The sequence below is a fragment of the Sciurus carolinensis genome, chromosome 9, assembly GCF_902686445.1.
Source record: "Sciurus carolinensis chromosome 9, mSciCar1.2, whole genome shotgun sequence".
Lineage (NCBI taxonomy): Eukaryota > Metazoa > Chordata > Mammalia > Rodentia > Sciuridae > Sciurus > Sciurus carolinensis.
In genome coordinates, this window is record NC_062221.1 from 52,187,949 (window position 1) to 52,205,934 (window position 17,986).

Here is a 17,986-nt window from a genome sequence, read left to right on the forward strand (position 1 = left end):
AAGTTGTGGTTTCCTGGGTCAAAGAGCTGGATCCAGCAGGGGAACAACTGCTTACCAAGGCCCTGCCTGCCTTTTTAGCTTTTGAGTCGGCCACATGGTCCGAGCAGGATTCGTTTTTAAGAGCAGAACAAGTTATGTGGAAGCAAGAAGGGTTTGGAGGACAGAGGTCTTGGTCTCCTAACTCCTTGTCGGGACAATGTGAGAAATGGGTGACTGGGTGCCGACACCAGTAAAGGAAGGGGAACCAGGGAAGGGCAAGGTTAGCGAGAAACCCTCGGGGGCTGGAGTCAGGAGCACTGCGGCGGATGAGCGGGAGAACCAGGACACACCAACTCCTGCATCGTCTGTTTCCTGGAATACGAGCTGGACAGTCGTCCTGAACCACCCACTCTGCCCTGCCCCACCCCCACACCTTAGCGGCTTCCCGTGCCCCTTCCTCATTTCAGTACCCTGCACCAAAAAGTAAATCAGTATTAAGTTTAACGAGGAAAAAACCCCACAAAGTCTTATGCTGTTTACCCACTTCCTTCGAAAAGGCGTGTGGTGTGACCTGTTGCTGCGAGAGGGGATACAAAGGTTTCTCAGTGGCTGGCAGGCTGGCTGTGGGAGCCGCCTCCCCCTCCTCTCCTCCCCCCCGCTCCCCCCGCCTCCCCCGCGCGGCCGGCGGCGCGGCAGGCCCCGCCCCCTTTCATGCAAAACCCAGCGGCGAGGCTGGGCTCGAGTGGAGGAGCCGCCGCGCGCTGATTGGTCGCTAGAAACCCATTTATTCCCTGACAGCCCCCGTCACATGGATGGTTGTCTATTAACTTGTTCAAAAAAGTATCAGGAGTTGTCAAGGCAGAGAAGAGAGTGTTTGCAAAAGGGGGAAAGTAGTTTGCTGCCTCTTTAAGACTAGGACTGAGAGAAAGAAGAGGAGAGAGAAAGAAAGGAGAGAAGTTTGAGCCCCAGGCTTAAGCCTTTCCAAAAAATAATAATAACAATCATCGGCAGCGGCAGGATCGGCCAGAGGAGGAGGGAAGCGATTTTTTTTTAAATCGTGATTCCAGTTTGCTTCTCTCTCTCTCTTTTTTTCCCCCAAATTATTCTTCGTCTGATTTTCTCGCGGAGCCCTGCGCTCCCGACACCCCCGCCCGCCTCCCCTCCTCCTCTCCCCCCGCCCGCGGGCCCCCCAAAGTCCCGGCCGGGCCGAGGGTCGGCGGCCGCCGGCGGGCCGGGCCCGCGCACAGCGCCCGCATGTACAACATGATGGAGACGGAGCTGAAGCCGCCGGGCCCGCAGCAAACTTCGGGGGGCGGCGGCGGCGGCGGCGGCAACTCCACCGCGGCGGCGGCGGGCGGCAACCAGAAGAACAGCCCGGACCGCGTTAAGCGGCCCATGAACGCCTTCATGGTGTGGTCCCGCGGGCAGCGGCGCAAGATGGCCCAGGAGAACCCCAAGATGCACAACTCGGAGATCAGCAAGCGCCTGGGCGCCGAGTGGAAACTTTTGTCGGAGACGGAGAAGCGGCCGTTCATCGACGAGGCCAAGCGACTGCGAGCGCTGCACATGAAGGAGCACCCGGATTATAAATACCGGCCCCGGCGGAAAACCAAGACGCTCATGAAGAAGGATAAGTACACGCTGCCCGGCGGGCTGTTGGCCCCTGGCGGCAACAGCATGGCGAGCGGGGTTGGGGTGGGCGCCGGCCTGGGCGCGGGCGTGAATCAGCGCATGGACAGTTACGCTCACATGAACGGCTGGAGCAACGGCAGCTACAGCATGATGCAGGACCAGCTGGGCTATCCGCAGCACCCGGGCCTCAACGCGCACGGCGCCGCGCAGATGCAGCCCATGCACCGCTACGACGTGAGCGCTCTGCAGTACAACTCCATGACCAGCTCGCAGACCTACATGAACGGCTCGCCCACCTACAGTATGTCCTACTCGCAGCAGGGCACCCCTGGCATGGCGCTTGGCTCCATGGGCTCGGTGGTCAAGTCCGAGGCCAGCTCTAGCCCCCCGGTGGTTACCTCTTCCTCCCACTCCAGGGCGCCCTGCCAGGCCGGGGACCTTCGGGACATGATCAGCATGTACCTCCCCGGCGCCGAGGTGCCGGAGCCCGCCGCTCCCAGCAGACTTCACATGTCCCAGCACTACCAGAGCGGCCCGGTGCCCGGCACAGCCATTAACGGCACACTGCCCCTCTCGCACATGTGAGGGCTGGACAGCAAACTGGAAAGGGGAGAAACTTTCAAAGAAAAACAAGGGAAATGGGAGGGGTGCAAAAAAGGAGAGTAAGAAACAGCATGGAGAATAACCTGGTACGCTCAAAAGAAAAAAATCTCATCACCCACAGCAAATGACAACTGCAAAAGAGAACACCAATCCCATCCAAACTTACGCAAAAACCGCGATGCCGACAAGAAAACTTTTATGAGAGATCCTGGACTTCTTTTTGGGGGACTATTTTTGTACAGAGAAAACCGGGGGGTGGGTGGGGAGGGTGGGGGATTGGACCTTGTATAGATCTGGAGGAAAGAAAACTACGCAAAACTTTTTAAAAGTTCTAGTGGTACGGTAGGAGCTTTGCAGGAAGTTTGCAAAAGTCTTTACCAGTAATATTTAGAGCTAGTCTCCAAGCGACGAAAAAAAATGTTTTAATATTTGCAAGCAACTTTTGTACAGTATTTATCGAGATAAACATGGCAATCAGAATGTCCATTGTTTATAAGCTGAGAATTTGCCAATATTTTTCAAGGAGAGGCTTCTTGGTGAATTTTGGTTCTGCAGCTGAAATTTAGGACAGTTGCAAACGTGGAATGAAGAAAATTATTCAGATTTGGACATTTTAATTGTTTAAAAATTGTACAAAAGGAAAAAATAGAATAAGTACTGGCAAAACCATCTCTGGTCTTGTTGGAAGGGCAAAAGTTTTAGATTGTACTAAATTTTTTAACTTACTGTTAAAAGCAAAAAAATGGCCATGCAGGTTGACATCGTTGGTAATTTATAATAGCTTTTGTTCAATCCCACCTTTCCATTTTTGTTCAGATAAAAAAAACATGAAATTACTGTGTTTGAAATATTTTCTTATGGTTTGTAATATTTCTGTAAATTTATTGTGATATTTTAAGGTTCCTCCCCCCGCCCCCTTTATTTTCCGTAGTTGTATTTTAAAAGATTCGGCTCTGTATTATTTGAATCAGTCTGCCGAGAATCCATGTATATATTTGAACTAATACCATCCTTATAACAGGTACATTTTCAACTTAAGTTTTTACTCCATTATGCACAGTTTGAGATAAATAAATTTTTGAAATATGGACACTGAAATTATGCTTGAGTCTTTCATTTATTTGGATAACACTGTGATTATACATAACTTCTCGGGAATTATAATACTGTATTCAGCCACGAAAGCAAAATGCCAAAAACCTTGGTATTAATAGTCCAGCAACATGTGCTAATGTTAACTGCAAAAGGAGAGAGAGCTGGCTGGATGATTAATAAGTACTCTGGAAAAATTGAAATGCTTATGTCATTTCTAAAATAGAAACTAGAGACATATATTGTAAATCCACCCCCTCCTTTTCTAAGCAACATGAATAAGCATGATGGGGACTTATACTTAAACTGATTTGTGCCACTTGTTGCCAGAAAGGAGTCAATTCTGAAATTTTTCATGTAGCTTAGCAGATGGGGTATTGAGCCAAATCAGAACCAGGTTGGCTGGTTTTGTTTTCATTTTCTTCACAGCACAATGGCCCTTTGAAACCTGGTTACAGGGGGAAATGATGCTTCTTGTATCGGAATAATTGCAAACTAGACATGCAAAGTGTTCATCTGCTGGGTGGGTGTTTGGATTACTCTGGCCCTGCTATTGTCTGAGAGGAAACAAGTGGTTTGCTTTCTTTGTTCCTTGACTTCATAAACTTTCTCCTCTACATTTTCCTGTTTAGAGCAAGGGAAAGCAAAGAACGTCTTGCAAAATTCCCCGACTTGCCATGGATATAGTTTTTTTTTTTTTTAATTTTTTTTTATTTTCTTTTTTTCCTTTCTCTCCCACCCCGAATTCCATTTCTTAAATTGGCAGCGTGGGTCCAAGACTGTAGCCCCAAATCGGATAATCTCTGCAGCTGATAACAAGCAAAAGAGAAGCCAGGCAACAGCCATATTACAGAAGAAAACAATCAACTCTGAGGTAGATATTTTACTTTGTCCGGTCTAATCACATTTGGAGATGATTATGCTTTTGATCTGTTAACTGTTTTACTACAGTAGTAGAGAAGTGGGGGAAGGGGGGAGGGGTGGGGAAACAAGATTGGATTTGTTGTTTTCTTTTGCCCTAGGAAAGGTAAAGAAAGGCTTTAGTTGTCCTCAGTGGGAGCGGAAAAGTTGGGAAAATCGACATGGTCTTTGAATTAGCGATGCTCCTGTATCTCAACCAACTCGCGCTTTGGCGCCGCCGGAGAAACTATGACCTAGTCAGGGACTTTTTTATTTACTACTTTCTTCGCTTATCTTCCCCCACCCAAGGGGACCAAGAACCAAGAGCCGGGCATTCTTAAGAGTGCAGGATTGCTTCCCACAGTTTCAGGAGCTTGTCGTGTCAACTTGCTACAACTTTGGAGAAGTTGGAATCCGGCAGCGCTTTCCACCCTTGAGTAAAGTACCCGCAGCAGCCGCTAAGTTAGCTCATCCCATTGGTTTGCATCTTTTTCGTTTCCAAGAAAGTATTTCTTGAGGTGTTGCTAATGTTGGTTCTCGGATGAACTAGGAATGTCTCATTTTCTATATTTTGGCTTATTCTGAATTGCTTCATTTCGTGATTTGGGGGTTTTATTTACTTCTTTATCCTCATTTTAAGGGTAATGTTGTACTGGGAAGGGACAGTTATTCCAGTTCCCAATTCTAAGCGAGGCATTTTCCCCCCTAATTAATGCAGAGACTCTAAAAGAATTTCCCCCGGTCTGGCCAGCCATTGTAATGCATATACGGATTATTCACGTGGTAATGAGCACATTCGCCAGTTCTTGCTCACACATACGAATAAAAGAAACTTTGAATAAAGATCCAAATGATCATGCTGGGGTTGTGGGGTGGATATTCCCGGAATTTTAGTCAATCAATTTGATATAGGGTGTATAGATTTGAAAAATAAATATATGCTAGAAATATACATAAGAATTTAGAGTAATTGTATTGTATTAACTTGCCATAAAAAAAAAAAAAAAAAAAAGACCTGCAGGATCAGACTGTAAAGCAAAGTTTTGGCAAAATGCTCAGGTTCAAATATTTTGCAAGAAGAAAGGGAGCACCGTATTTTAGAAGTTGAAATAGTTTTTGAGTGGTTGTCACTGTATTAAACAGAAGAACTTACCATTTCCCCTCCTATCCAACCTTATCTGCAAAGCAAGTACTTGAAAAATAGAAGCCAAAATGTTTTGTTTACAAATATAATTGCTTTTGATAAACTGCATCTGAAGAAAACCCATACATAGCTCATTGAATCATTCATTTGATCAAATAAAATAGTTCTCCAAGATGTATAATTTAATAGCTAGATTAATATTAACAATACAGTATTTTAGCAACAAATGTGATATTCATGAAAAATATTCTGAAGATAGTTGTTGCGTATTTAGTTCTTTCCTCTGGATATTATTCAGCTCAATGAAACCACTTACTTTTCAGTCCAAGGGGGTAAATTTAAATGTTTTGTTAACCTTATACAAAGACTAGAGATGTGCAAAAGGATGAGATTATACTCAGTTTTTTCTACAATTTTTTTCTCTCCTTGCCCTGACCCCCACCCCCATATGTTAAATAAAGAGCGTTAAAATATTTTTGCTGAGCTGTAGTAGATTAGCAAGGTTTCTTTGCCAATGCTGGAAAGCTGGTATTACAGACCGTCCCAGGGGAAAATGGCTCACATTAACCACTAAATGAATATTTGACAAGGGCTCATTCGGAGGTATTATTACTATAAACGTGTCCCTACTGGACTTTTCAAGGGTCAAAGAGCAACGCTTCAATTAATTATTTAGACTGCTAGTAGATTTGGTTGTAATAGCTGTACTTATTTCTAGAAACCGACACATTCTTACAGTAGGAAAATCTCAGGAGAATCTTCTCCATCAGCAACCCCTTAGATTGAAAAACATACGGAGCCCTGGCATTCTGAAAACTGGCTTTTTCATTAAATCTTATCCTAGGCTGGGGGAGGGAATTACTCAGGGACTATTTGGGGTTTAAAAGCGGGGAAAGGGACATAACAATTTATCTTAATTTCCACATCATGTCTGGCAAGGTCTTTTAGGGATTTGCAATGTGGGGAGAGAAAACAGGGTGTTTATTTATAACCTTTGCCTTTTCTAAGTAGCAGTGTCACAGGATTTCAGAGACCCAGGTGGGCCCTGAGTTTAGGCAGGATCCACATTCCGGATTGCCAGTAAAATCCAAGGTTTTAAATGGAGAGCTCCATAGACTAGTGCCCTGAGTTCTAGTAGTGGCAGAGTAAATTGGGGTGCAAGGTGTAGTTCCTCCTTTCCTCCCACCTATTGGTCAGAACACTGCAAGGTGCATGAGGAGGGGCAGTGTTGCATTTTTGCCGTGTCATAAGTTCTTCCATGGCCCTAGATAAACCCGTAAGGGAACGATTTTGAGAGTAAGATTCCTTGACAATAATATAAATTGAATGAATAAGAGATAAGCTGGGGGGGGAGTGGAAGCAGTAATTACAAACCCAATTCATTCAGCTTTTCAGAACTTTTGTTATGGGAGCTCCATTGACGGGTTTTGAGCTGCCAGTTTTCTCACATTAAAAGGAACTGATCAGCGCCTCAGGGGGACAAGGAATACCGCTTAACTGCATAGTGATGGGGTCTTCATTTAGCACCATTACAAGAAGAAAATTAAACAGTGCCTTTGTGTGCACGGAGGTTTACTTTTCAATTGCTAACAGTTTATAGCTAACTGCTCAGAGATTGAAGTTTGACTATGGTTTGATCGCCTGTGAGTTGGCACTGCTTATTTATTTATTTATCTGTTGTAATTGAAAGAGCTTTCTACCCACCACCACCCCCGCCCCCTTTTATGTCTTGGAGAATTTTGAAAAACAGGTCCTCATATTTTTCTTTGTGGAAGGAGTTTCCTTTGCTATGAGCTCATTTAGCAAAGACTTGAGCTCACATTCCCCAACCGTCCCCCACCCATTTCTGCTTTAAAATAATTTGCATCTCTGTTTTTTTCTTTTTCTTTTTCTTTTTTCTTTCTTTCTTTCTTTCTTTTTTTTTTTTTTTTTTTTTTTTTTTTTTTTTTTTTTTCTTTCTTTCCTGCTGCATTTTCTTGCTTTCCGAGCTAAAGCTTCTTTTCAGGCTGCAACTGTGGTTGAGGATGGAGGATGACTTAATATTCTTCGCTTTCTCTTTTGACCCAAGTTAGATAGAAGCTGTCTGGGTGGATCTCCCTAGGGACTTTGTCCATGAGGTGAATCCCTTAAAGAAGGGAGCAAGGGGAGATACTATGACCTTTACTGTGAAAATCTGGATAAAGTCCAAAGGGACACCGCCTCCGGAGGTCTGGAGTAAGAAGTTTTGGAAGGAGCTTTCCAAAGAGAGGGAAATAGCCCAAACCAGAAACATTGGTTTGGTGTTTTTCATAGTTATTTTCTATTAAAAACTTTCCTGAGAACCTGATGTGTGATACCATCACAGGAGGCTCAGTACCTCCTCTCTCATTTCTGAGGATGCTGTCCAGTTTCATGATTCTTGTTTTCAGTTTGTATATTTTTCTCCTGTGGCCTTTAGAAAATAATGGACTTGACTTTCTTGTTTTGACTAAGGGGTCTTCTCTTTGGAAGGGAGGATTATTAAGATAAATCTAAGATTTCTCACCGGCAGAGAGCTCTCTGTGTGTAGGTCCAAATGGATTTTATTTTATATTTTGGTTTAATGTGATATTTCTGATTATTTGAGCGCTGTCCTCAGTTTCTCTTGCAAAGCAAATAGAACATCCTTTTATTCTGAGAGTAAAAATATTTGCTGCTTTTAGGCGTTTGGACTAGAGATGCTTGTTCTTTGCAAAGAAGCACCAGGTGATTTCAAAGCTCAGAGAAGCCCATCGTTTCATTACCATCGTCTGCCTGAGTGTACAGGATGAAGTGTGCGCTGCTTTATAAGGATTTCGGCGCTTTGAAGTATCATTTGCTTGCTTCTCTCGGCTTTGGTGCGGGGTGCGGCTCTGGGCTGTGAGTGCGCGGGCCTCCCGCCGGCTGCCTAGGGGAGCGCTCAGTGCCCAGTGCCCAGGGACGCGGGAAGATGCGGACCTGGGCTGATAAGCACCGGGCCGGACCTGACGTCACCACTGCCCCCAGGGTCGCCCCAGGAAGGTGCTGTATGGGGCTGAGTTCTCTCCGCCCAGGCTCTGCCCAAACGGTTGGATCTTCTCTCCCACAATCCTGTATAGTCCCAGGTCGGGCAAGTGTAGAAAGTCTCCCGAGCTGTTGGGACTCTCAGCGCTCCAGAGCCCTCAGCCTCTGAGACCTCCTGACCCCTGAGATGGTTTAGGCCCCAAACTTTCCAAATCAAATCCTGCCTTCTTGTCTCTCACCACAACCCTTTTCTTTTAAAGGGTTGTTTGTCTCTGTTTGTGGCCAAATCTCAGGATTAGTAATCTCTCAGCCCTGCCAGATCAGAGGCCATGGATTGGCAGGGGCGTGAGAAGGGATGGAAGCATTCTGCGCTCTCCATAATATTAGGCCCCTCTAGGGTCAGAGCAGGTAGGGATGGGAAGATACAGAGCCTTCACTTTCTCATTTGTAAAATACCTATAATATGTATTTATTTCACAGAAGATGGATGTAAAGAACCTGACACAAAATAAACTTAACTCATAGTTATGATTTTCTTACTGTCCAGCAGAATTACATGATGGGGAAGGAATCAGTTCTTGTGTTAGATTCCAGAAATAGATACAGAAATTCTGGTCTTTCTCTCCTTCCTGGTCCTGAGCAGCGAAGTAAGCCTGTGAGATCACCCTTCTTACTTTTCCAAGTGCTCTTTCTGACTTGGGGTTGGTCTAGGAAGTTATCTTGCAAACTTGCCATCCCTGAAGGGAAGGATACTGGCATTTTGGTTAGGAGCCGCCCTCACCCGCAGAAAGCAGAAAAATAATTACTGTATTAAAAGGAGCGGTGAATTCTTCCCGAGGGTTCTTATCGCTGGCGGCCAGGCCAGAAGCCGGACTGCGCCCACCCCCACCCCCACCCCCACCCTGTGACGTCAGGGCCTGCAGGGCCTCAAGGATGAAATGATTCCTTTGAGTGTTCCGGAAAGGGCAATCCAAACGCTGGCAGGACCAGGTCAGTGGAGCTGGTCTCCATCACCACCACCCAGCCCAGCTTTGAAGGCTCCGGAGACTCCTTGCCCTCTAGACCATAACCAAATACACAAGTAGCCAGAGCCCTCAGTACGTGCAATCACACACACTACACTCATCAGCCAGGCATAGGCCTCTGGGAGCACTCTTTTCTCTTATATGAGAACATTCAAAGTTATCTAATTTGCTAGTTAGAATTTGTTGTGGGATCTGTTATGGTTTTTGTCGTGCTTATGTTTGTTTGGATGTCAGATGCTAAACAAATTACAAAAAGAAAAAAAAAAAAAAAACAAACCTTTAGACAGTACACCATAGTTTTATTTTATTTGAGCCCACCTAAGCAGTGATTTAAGATTTGGACTTGGAATAGTTTTCTGATTCTGATATCACCAATGTTATTATAATTGCTATGGCATTTCTCTTTTTTCTTCTCCACTCCTAGTGATTTGTATTGCTTTTAATAATCTTTTTTAGGATCACATGTTGATGAGAGAACTTCTAGGAATCATTACTTAAACTGTAGATGAAAGGTATCTGGTGGGTGCAATTCTCATGAGATTTCTAAAATTATTTGTTGGTGAGAAGCACCTTGGCATTTTGGGGAGATGAACTTCTAAAGTTTTCTTTCTAACTTTCAAACACACTTAAATGATTGAATAAGTGCCCTTCCAATGAGAAGCATGTTGGAAATTAGGCCTTATGTTCAGATCTTGGACCAGAACCTCACAGAGTAACAACTTAGCAAGAATAAACCAATATTTTGCATGCAGCTAGTTTAGTATCAACTCACATCCTGGTTGATTTGACTATCACGCTTAACAGCTCACATCTAGGTTTATTGAATAACATTACACAATCAGAATGAAATACTAAGTGGCAAACCTGTCTTCTCCTCAAAGTCCTCCTCCCTTTCTATTTTCCCTTCCCTCCATCTCCAAGGAAAATAGCTCAAAATCAAGTTTCCCTGTGAAGTTTTATTTACCCCAACTTCTGTTAAACTAGACTAACACTCTCTCATCAGCTTTCTAAACACTCTCTCATCAGCTTTGTGAAACGGTGTAAAAACATCTTGGAATCCAAGATGGCAAAATAAACCTGGGCATATGGGGAGGACTTCATTGTTAGGAAATTGATTTAAATGTTTAACTCACACTTCAGCCTCAATGCTTCCCTTACTAACTGCTCTTTCTTCCCTCACTGCCTGCTCCCAGTTCTTGGGTACCCTACCTCTATTAGCAAGCTGGTTCCCCCAGCATAAATTATGAATGCATATCAAGCAGGTCCTTCTGATAAGATAAATCAGAGGCTATTCTCTTTTTCACATTTCTGCTTTTATTCCCATGGAAACTTCTCCCTGGCCCATGAGCAGTGTCTTTCTACAAACTTACTATCCCCATACAAACTATAGGGGTATGTTCTTGGTGGGAAATATCAGGTAATTTTTCCCCCCAGGAAACCTTACAAGTTAAGGATACAAAATATTTCATGGTTAGTTGTATGAGCTTCCAAATTAGCTGCATATAAAGTATTTTAAGGTTTTTTTTTTTTTTTTTTTTTTGGCTGTCACTGGCTGGCAATACTCATTTTGTGTGTGTGTGTTGGTTTGAAAAGCAGGAAGAAATGTAATGAATTGAGTGCTGTCAGAGATGTCTTCTGTTTGAACAATCTGCGATGGGCTGAATGGCAGGGACTCCCTCATCCAGTGCAGGTGCAGTAGAGCTGGGGAAAGGGGGAGGGGGGCTCCCTCTGTTCAGTCAAAAAGCACCATTCTCCACAATAGACCACACACTGACAGCCAGCGTGACATCAACTCACACTTTCATACTTTTTCCCCTATCCATAGTTCTGAGTTCACAAAGTGGCCATACAGTAGCCTTAGTTAGGTTCCTTTAATGAACATTTTGTGTCTCCTATGGCCAACATTGAAATCTGCTGAGCCCTGGGAGGAACAAATAGATTTTTAATCGTGAGTTCCAAACCAAAATGTATAGCTATAGATATTAAAAATAAGCTGGTCTCTCCACTCTCTCCCAAAATCAATGTCCATGACAGCCCCCAGATGAGCTATAACCCAAAAACTCCAAGTTAAAAGTTTTTGTAAGGTTACTTAGGTTCCAACATCCTGTCTTCCATGTCCTCAGATCAAACAGGAAAAGACAGAAGGTATGAATTTCATGTATTTATTTAAATTTAAAAGGACTTCTAGTATTTTATTATACTACGTGAGAGAGCTAATCCTGCAAATGAACGGACATTAATCTTGTGGAGTGGCGTCCTGTCCCCTTTTGAATTACTTATACTGGGGAGGAAAAGATAGGAGTTGGGAAAGGCGGCAACTATTTTAAAACTCCGGATAAAGATGCAACCACCCTTTGGCTGCCCCACTGCTGAAAGGACCAGACCTTGCAAGATTTCGTTTTACACTTATACAAGCCCAGGCCTTGGGGCCTCAAGTTTTAAACGGAATTATTCAAGAAGGGCACGCTAACTACCGGGGAAACTATCAATCCCTTCTTCTTGCCCCCTCCCTCGCCCAGGCCCTACTCCTCTCCACCCCCACCCCTTTGCCACTTTAGTCTGGGATCTGAACCCTTTAGTAGAAAGTGGGGGGCGGTGCGCGGAGTAAAGGACTGTGCAGGCGAGGACAGTTCCCCCAGCACCACCGCCGCGCCGCGAGATCCCCGCGGCCCTGCCACTATCTGATTTCTTCCTGTGCGGTGACTTGCTGGAACATCGCGCTGTGGAAAATTGCTCCCTGCTTACTTACTTTAAAAAACCACGTAGTCGGATACATTTTGCACGTCGCAACAAAAACATCAACTTTCCACTCCCCCAGAGCAAAACGTGTTTGTCTTTCTCCTAAACATTGTTCAGTGGGTGGGAGCAGAATAGGCAGACATCCCAGGGCAGCGGTCACAAGATCCTCCACCCATCCCTCTGCGGGAAGACGAGGAGCAGGGGGTCTGGCAGGGTGGGGCAAGGGAATTTGATGTGCAGGGAGAGTTAAGGTCAAATTCTTTCAAACCTCAAATAACACAGGAGACGATGGGTAAGAGTGCTTGCTGCGAAGTCCTTTACTGTGACTACCACGGGTCTCCGGGTAGCCCGTTGTGGGTATGCCTACGGCGCCTACTTAAGTCTAGGCCTAGGGCGAGAGACGTTTCCTGCCCCTAGACCCACAGCCCACCGGTACTTGATAGCTAACGCGTCTTCCGGCCTGTACACACCCACAATTAATCTTTCTTATTAAAGCCTCCATTCTGTACCCAAGGGGCGACTCAAACCTATTTAGATTTCCTTGGTTGGCTGCACAAATTTAAGTGGGCAAAGAGTTATAAACCTAATAACAGAGGGCGCGCGAGAGATTAAGATTTGAGTAGAGAAGACCCGGGATTCGCCAGGAGTGTAAGGATGCTGTGGGCCTTGCCCACTTCGGGCATCTACCTGAAGGTTCACAACAGGCTCTGGAAAAGACAGCGAACCTCACGGGCCCACCTCACACACATCTGTACACACACCTACATCCGATCCCTTTCGCTCACAGGTAGCTTGCATGAAGATGTCTCTTCCGGATTTCTCAAAAGCCCCTAAGAAACGCGGGATTCTCAGAGTATCCCAAATCAGGGACTTTGCAGGGAACCAAGGAAGGTTTGCACTGTTTGGGATTAATTGAGAATAATTAACACTGGAGACCGTTAATCACCACTTTGCTGCTCTCTGCCTCCTTTCGGGTCTGCGGCGTCTGCCTCTTTCGCTCCCGCTGCCGACGCGGGTGGGTTTGCTGGTGAAAGTGAAGACGTCGCGGTAGCTGTCACCCAGTTCGGCTGTACTTTTTTAAACGCTCGCATATTGTTTGATTACTAATTCGAGTTAATATGATCTTTATGGCAACATAACAGTGGATAATTGGCCTTTTTTTCTGAACAACAATGTAAATCACAATCGCTTTATTATTTAATAACGTCAAAGGCTTCGTTGGATTGGCCCCGACCGAGAAGACCTTTTCTTCCTAGACAGTGTTGTGGAGGAAGAACAATGAAGATCTAATTGTGGAGATTTCATAAGTTGGCTCCCGTAAATGAACAGCTTAGATATGGAAGTTCCAGCAGATGTGGGCACTATTCGCTGTAGAAACTCTACCCCCACCCCCAGTATACACAGTCCAAACATTCTATTGGAGGTTTTTTGGTGGTGGTAGTGGTGGTCCTCAGATCCTAGCAACCACCTAAAGTTTCCAGTAGTAATTAGAGCTTTTATCGGACTTGCTCTTCAACCCTTTATATTGCCGATTTAGCATTAAGGCATTAAGTCCACACACCAAATTAGAGTGACTCCAAACAGCCACAACCACTTATGTGCCCTTTAGGTCACTTTGTTGGACACCGAGGACAAGATCCTGTGTTTTGCTTTGTTTGATTTTATTTATTTATTTTGTCTTGTCTTGGTTTGGTTTTTTGAGACAGAATCACTATTGCAGCGTCTTGGAATATACTTTTTTTTCAGGCAGAGTTTTGCAAGGGACATAAGCCATTATTTTGCAAGTGCCTGGAAAAGCAGAGGAAACCCAGAGACTCCTCAAATGCTAACGACAATACTTGGAAGGAAGGGGTCCCGCTGCTCAAAAGAAAAATTAATCACATTTGCCCACAAAGCCCCAATTCTAACGGTATCCATCAGGGTTTTTGCGGTCGCCGGAGGACCGCTGTCTCTGGGGTCTTCAGACTTCGGAGTCTTTTGCAAATGGAAAGCCCCACCATTTAGAATTTGGGTCAAGGAGAGAGACTCAGAACCTACAGCAGTTTTTGTTTTTGCGTGTGCCCGCCTCTCCATTTTATTCAACTTCTCTTGCCTGTCGGGAAGCAGAACAATTCGCTCCCCACCCACCCCCTCCGCCCCGCTTCTAAGATAAACAGGAGGTGAGAAATGCTTTGCCTGCACACGCGCCCTAGGGGCCTCTTCTCCCTTCACACCGCCCCCCCCCCCCCCCCCGCAAACGTGCAGCTGTCCCCGAAGCAGACCTGGTGGAACATACCCCTTCCCTCTTCCCACCCGCACTTCAAAACCATTACATGGACTATTCTACAGCCATGTTCACATTTTCGGCCCTCTTTGCCACTAGCCAATTTGTTCCCGGGCCGCTCTCTCCCTTACTGAGAACCTAAAAAAGTGAAAGGTTGAGAAATTGGGAGAAGGCAGTGGGTTTTCAAAATGTATCCCCCCCAACTCACCCCTTTTGAAAGTATTTTACCACGAGGAGTGCATTTGGAAAACTTTCCCTAACAAGAGTTGGGCGCAGTGTTATTCTTCTGCATGGGTCTGGTGGCCTCCCCGCCCCCGCTGGACAATGCACGCTTTGAGGCTCGGTGGCCTGCAGGCAGCGGGAGACGAGGGGACTGGGCAGCCTTCCTCCTAGGGGCCCGCAGCTGGGGAAGCGCCAGGCAGGGAGCAGGGGCGGGGAGGCGGACCACGCAGGAAGGAAAGCCATAAAAGTACCATTTTCCCCCAAGCCCTGCACAGAGGCAGGCTTTGAGGACCTAGGGGCACGGCTGCTGGGGAGGGGGTAAGGGGACAAGGGGGCGGTGAGAGGGTGTGCGTTTTGTTCCTTTTTCACCCCCCCCCCATTTTATTTCGGCACAGAATGATATAGCCTGGGTTTTCCAATCCCCTTGCCCTCACTCTCGAGGACCTGGTCTTTGGTTAATAAAATGATACCTCAACCAGGGATTTTAATGCTCAAACAGACCCCCGCCAGGTTCCAGCCTTTATCATCTCCGCGCCTTTTCCCACTCCCACTCCGGGTGTGGCCCCACAGGGGCGTTAAAAACTGCTCTTACAGCGTCACTTTTCTTTTTCTTTACAGTGGTGGGGATCGAACCCAAGTCCTTAGGCTTGCTAGACAAGCACTCTTCTACGGAGCTACACCCCCAGAGCTAGGACGTTACTTTCTAGTTGGAGTGCTTTTCTCCCCCAGGGAGCACCAGCACCCTCACCGTCTAGGAGAGAACTCTGAGGTCAGCGGAAGCCCCCAGATAGTTACCACTGCGGTGGAAGCGTTTGTCTGAGGTTTAAAAACGTAAACCAAACCGGGTGTCGGGGCCACGTGCTGTGCCTTCGAAAAGCCGCCGCGGGCCCTGGCTTTCAGAGCTGCGGCAGTCAGGGCTGGCGTGGAGGGGGCGCTGAAACCACCGGCGGGCGATAGGGGCCGGCGCTGAGCGGATCTGGCCACAGCGCTGAGTGAAGCGAATTATCTGGAGCGTGTTTGATCTGGGGCTGCGTAGTCAGCTTCTGCTTTATTTGTTTGTTTGTAATCTCATATTTAGCAAGCCAGGACCGTGGCAGCTAGGGAGAAAGGAAGAGATGGAGGAGGGGGCTTCGCGGTAACCACACCCCTTCCTAATGAGTTAATTTCCATACTTGCGTCTCCGGCATCTAGCGCCCCCCTTTTTCCAGTCGCTACAGTACTGCTGCGTCTTGCGCAGCGCAGACACCTCTACTTTGGATTGAAACAAAAAACCTCGCGGTAAGAGCAAAAAATTGGTCTATCGATACATTGGCTCCGAGTGTTGATCTTGGCATCACCGGCAGCCGGTTAATCCCCACCCACTAAATGGGTCGCACACGGATTGCCGAGGGCTTGCAGACACTCAAGGCAGACAGCAGACAGCAACTGACATTGCCCCCGCCCTTCCCCGCCTCCAGCTGTCCGACCCCTCACGTCGCTTTCTTGTTACCCAACTCGGGATTTTCCCCCCTCAAGGTGAAAGCAGTGAGGGCAGGGTCGACATCTTTCTAGGGGAGAAAGCATCTCAAACGAAAGAATCAAAAGTGAAAGTTTCAAACTTGATACCGGCCCTGGAGAAGAATGAAGTCTTGAACTGGAGGGAGGGTGCTGACCCAAGGGTGGGTGCTGGCCGGACAGGGGGCATGACGAGAGTGAAGGAGGGAAATTGAGGATGGGAGGTTGCGCCTATAGACTGGGCGCGTTAAAAGTGTCAAAGGCAGTGAAGAAGTTTTGGACGAGCCCTTAGTAGGAAACTAAAGCGGGTGTTAGCTGCTTCTAACCTGGTTTCCTACACCTTTTTGTGGTGATTCTGCGCAGGAAATTGGCGAAAGAAACAGACCTTCACAATTGCTCACCGTCCCCTGCGCTCACCACCCAGGTTACCACGCGGCGCGTATTAGGATGTGGGCTCCAGTTTGAGCTCCAAAATAGCTTGCTTGTCAATTGCGAGCCGAAGCAATATCAAAGTGAACTGTCCCAAGTAACTCTTGTCTAGAAGCTGGGAAGAAGCTTAAGCAGCTCGCTTTAATGATGATTTGTAGCTCCGCGAGGGGCACGGACAGCAAACACCCCGCAGGTGTGTGCCGTAACACCATCATCCGGACTTGAATGTAGATTACTCTGGCGATCGTTTGATCGGCCCTTTGAAACCCTTTACAATTGCCTGTGACGAACGGCCAGTCTCAGTTTTTCTCTGAATAATGCCTGGAGGGTAAGTCCTCTGGGCTTTTAAAGAGCTCCAGTATTTTTTTTTTTTTTTTTTTCAGAAGAAAAAGAAAAACGTTCGATTTTAGTTTAGACCTCGTCAACTTTTAGTCGCTAACAGGCTTCACTCAAACCCGTCAATACTTAATGACTTACCTTTGCCTTTAAGGTTGTCTCAGAAGCCAAATATACGTACACACACACACACACACACACACACACACACATACACACACACACATCTATGTGTGTATTAATAACTTTATTCTTTTTAATAATGCAATGTGTGCATACGCATTGCATTCATAAAAGAAAAAGGAACAAAAGTTATATCCTTCGTGGGGTTTTTGTTGTTGTTGTTGTTCCCAACTGTGTTTCATTTATATATGATTGGATGGGTGTTCAGTATAAACACACTTTGTTATTATTAATGCCATTATTAATCTTGCCTTAATAATTTGTTTTCTATATATTCAGCGAGAATTTAACTTAAATGTTAAAGTTTTCCAAAGTAAAATCCTGGAGTTTTACACCTCAACACCTTCACATCAGCCTCCATCACCAAAATGAGAAAGGTAGTGCTGTTCAACCTTTAATATTTACTTAGAGTATTTATACAAGGGGAGGAAAATGAACTTTTGTCTGAAACATACAACAAGCGGCACTTTGATTGCATAAAATAAATGTCAACAATTGCAAGGGCTTATCAAACTAAGGTGGGGGTGGGGGTGGGAATGCATTTGAATTAAGACCCATTCCTGCCACTTCAGACTACAAAGGGTTACACATAAATAAGTGCCGAATTTGCCTATTGCAAAAGTTTTCTCGGTGCTTTCTAAGTCACAACAGGGGAGGGGGAAAGCTGTCGTTTATTATCCAGCTCTGGGCAGGAGCAGACCTCAGTACCAAGGGGCTCTTAGCTTTGGCCAGCAGAAGAGGGGTAGCCTTTCAACAGCAGCCCCCTTTGTTCTCCTGATCTCTTTCCCAATTTCAAGCTTCACTTGCACATCCCAAGTTTGTGTGTTAATGACGCTATTACCATCTGGCTCGCCCTACTTTCCAAAAGATATAAATCTCCCAGCTCCATTGCCCGCATTATCATTTAAGTGCCACCATAGCCAGAAGAAAAAGATGCTTTCAAGG

The 17,986-nt window shown here is 45.9% G+C and overlaps 1 protein-coding gene and 1 long non-coding RNA gene across 4 annotated transcripts in view; both read left to right on the plus strand.

Annotated features, from left to right (window-relative positions):
* LOC124993137 (uncharacterized) overlaps positions 1 to 17,986 on the plus strand; it is a 129,443-nt gene that overhangs the window by 98,227 nt on the left and 13,230 nt on the right. The window contains exon 2 of one of the 3 annotated variants that reach the window (XR_007110256.1): positions 4,073 to 4,180. The exons of the other annotated variants lie outside the window; for them this stretch is intronic. This is a non-coding gene — a long non-coding RNA (uncharacterized LOC124993137). The remainder of the gene's footprint in view (positions 1 to 4,072; positions 4,181 to 17,986) is intronic. 3 annotated transcript variants of the gene reach the window in all.
* Positions 967 to 3,306, plus strand: Sox2 (SRY-box transcription factor 2). The gene has a single exon (XM_047564754.1). It carries the CDS (start codon positions 1,234 to 1,236, stop codon positions 2,194 to 2,196), a length of 963 nt encoding a protein of 320 aa, XP_047420710.1. The 5' UTR covers positions 967 to 1,233; the 3' UTR covers positions 2,197 to 3,306.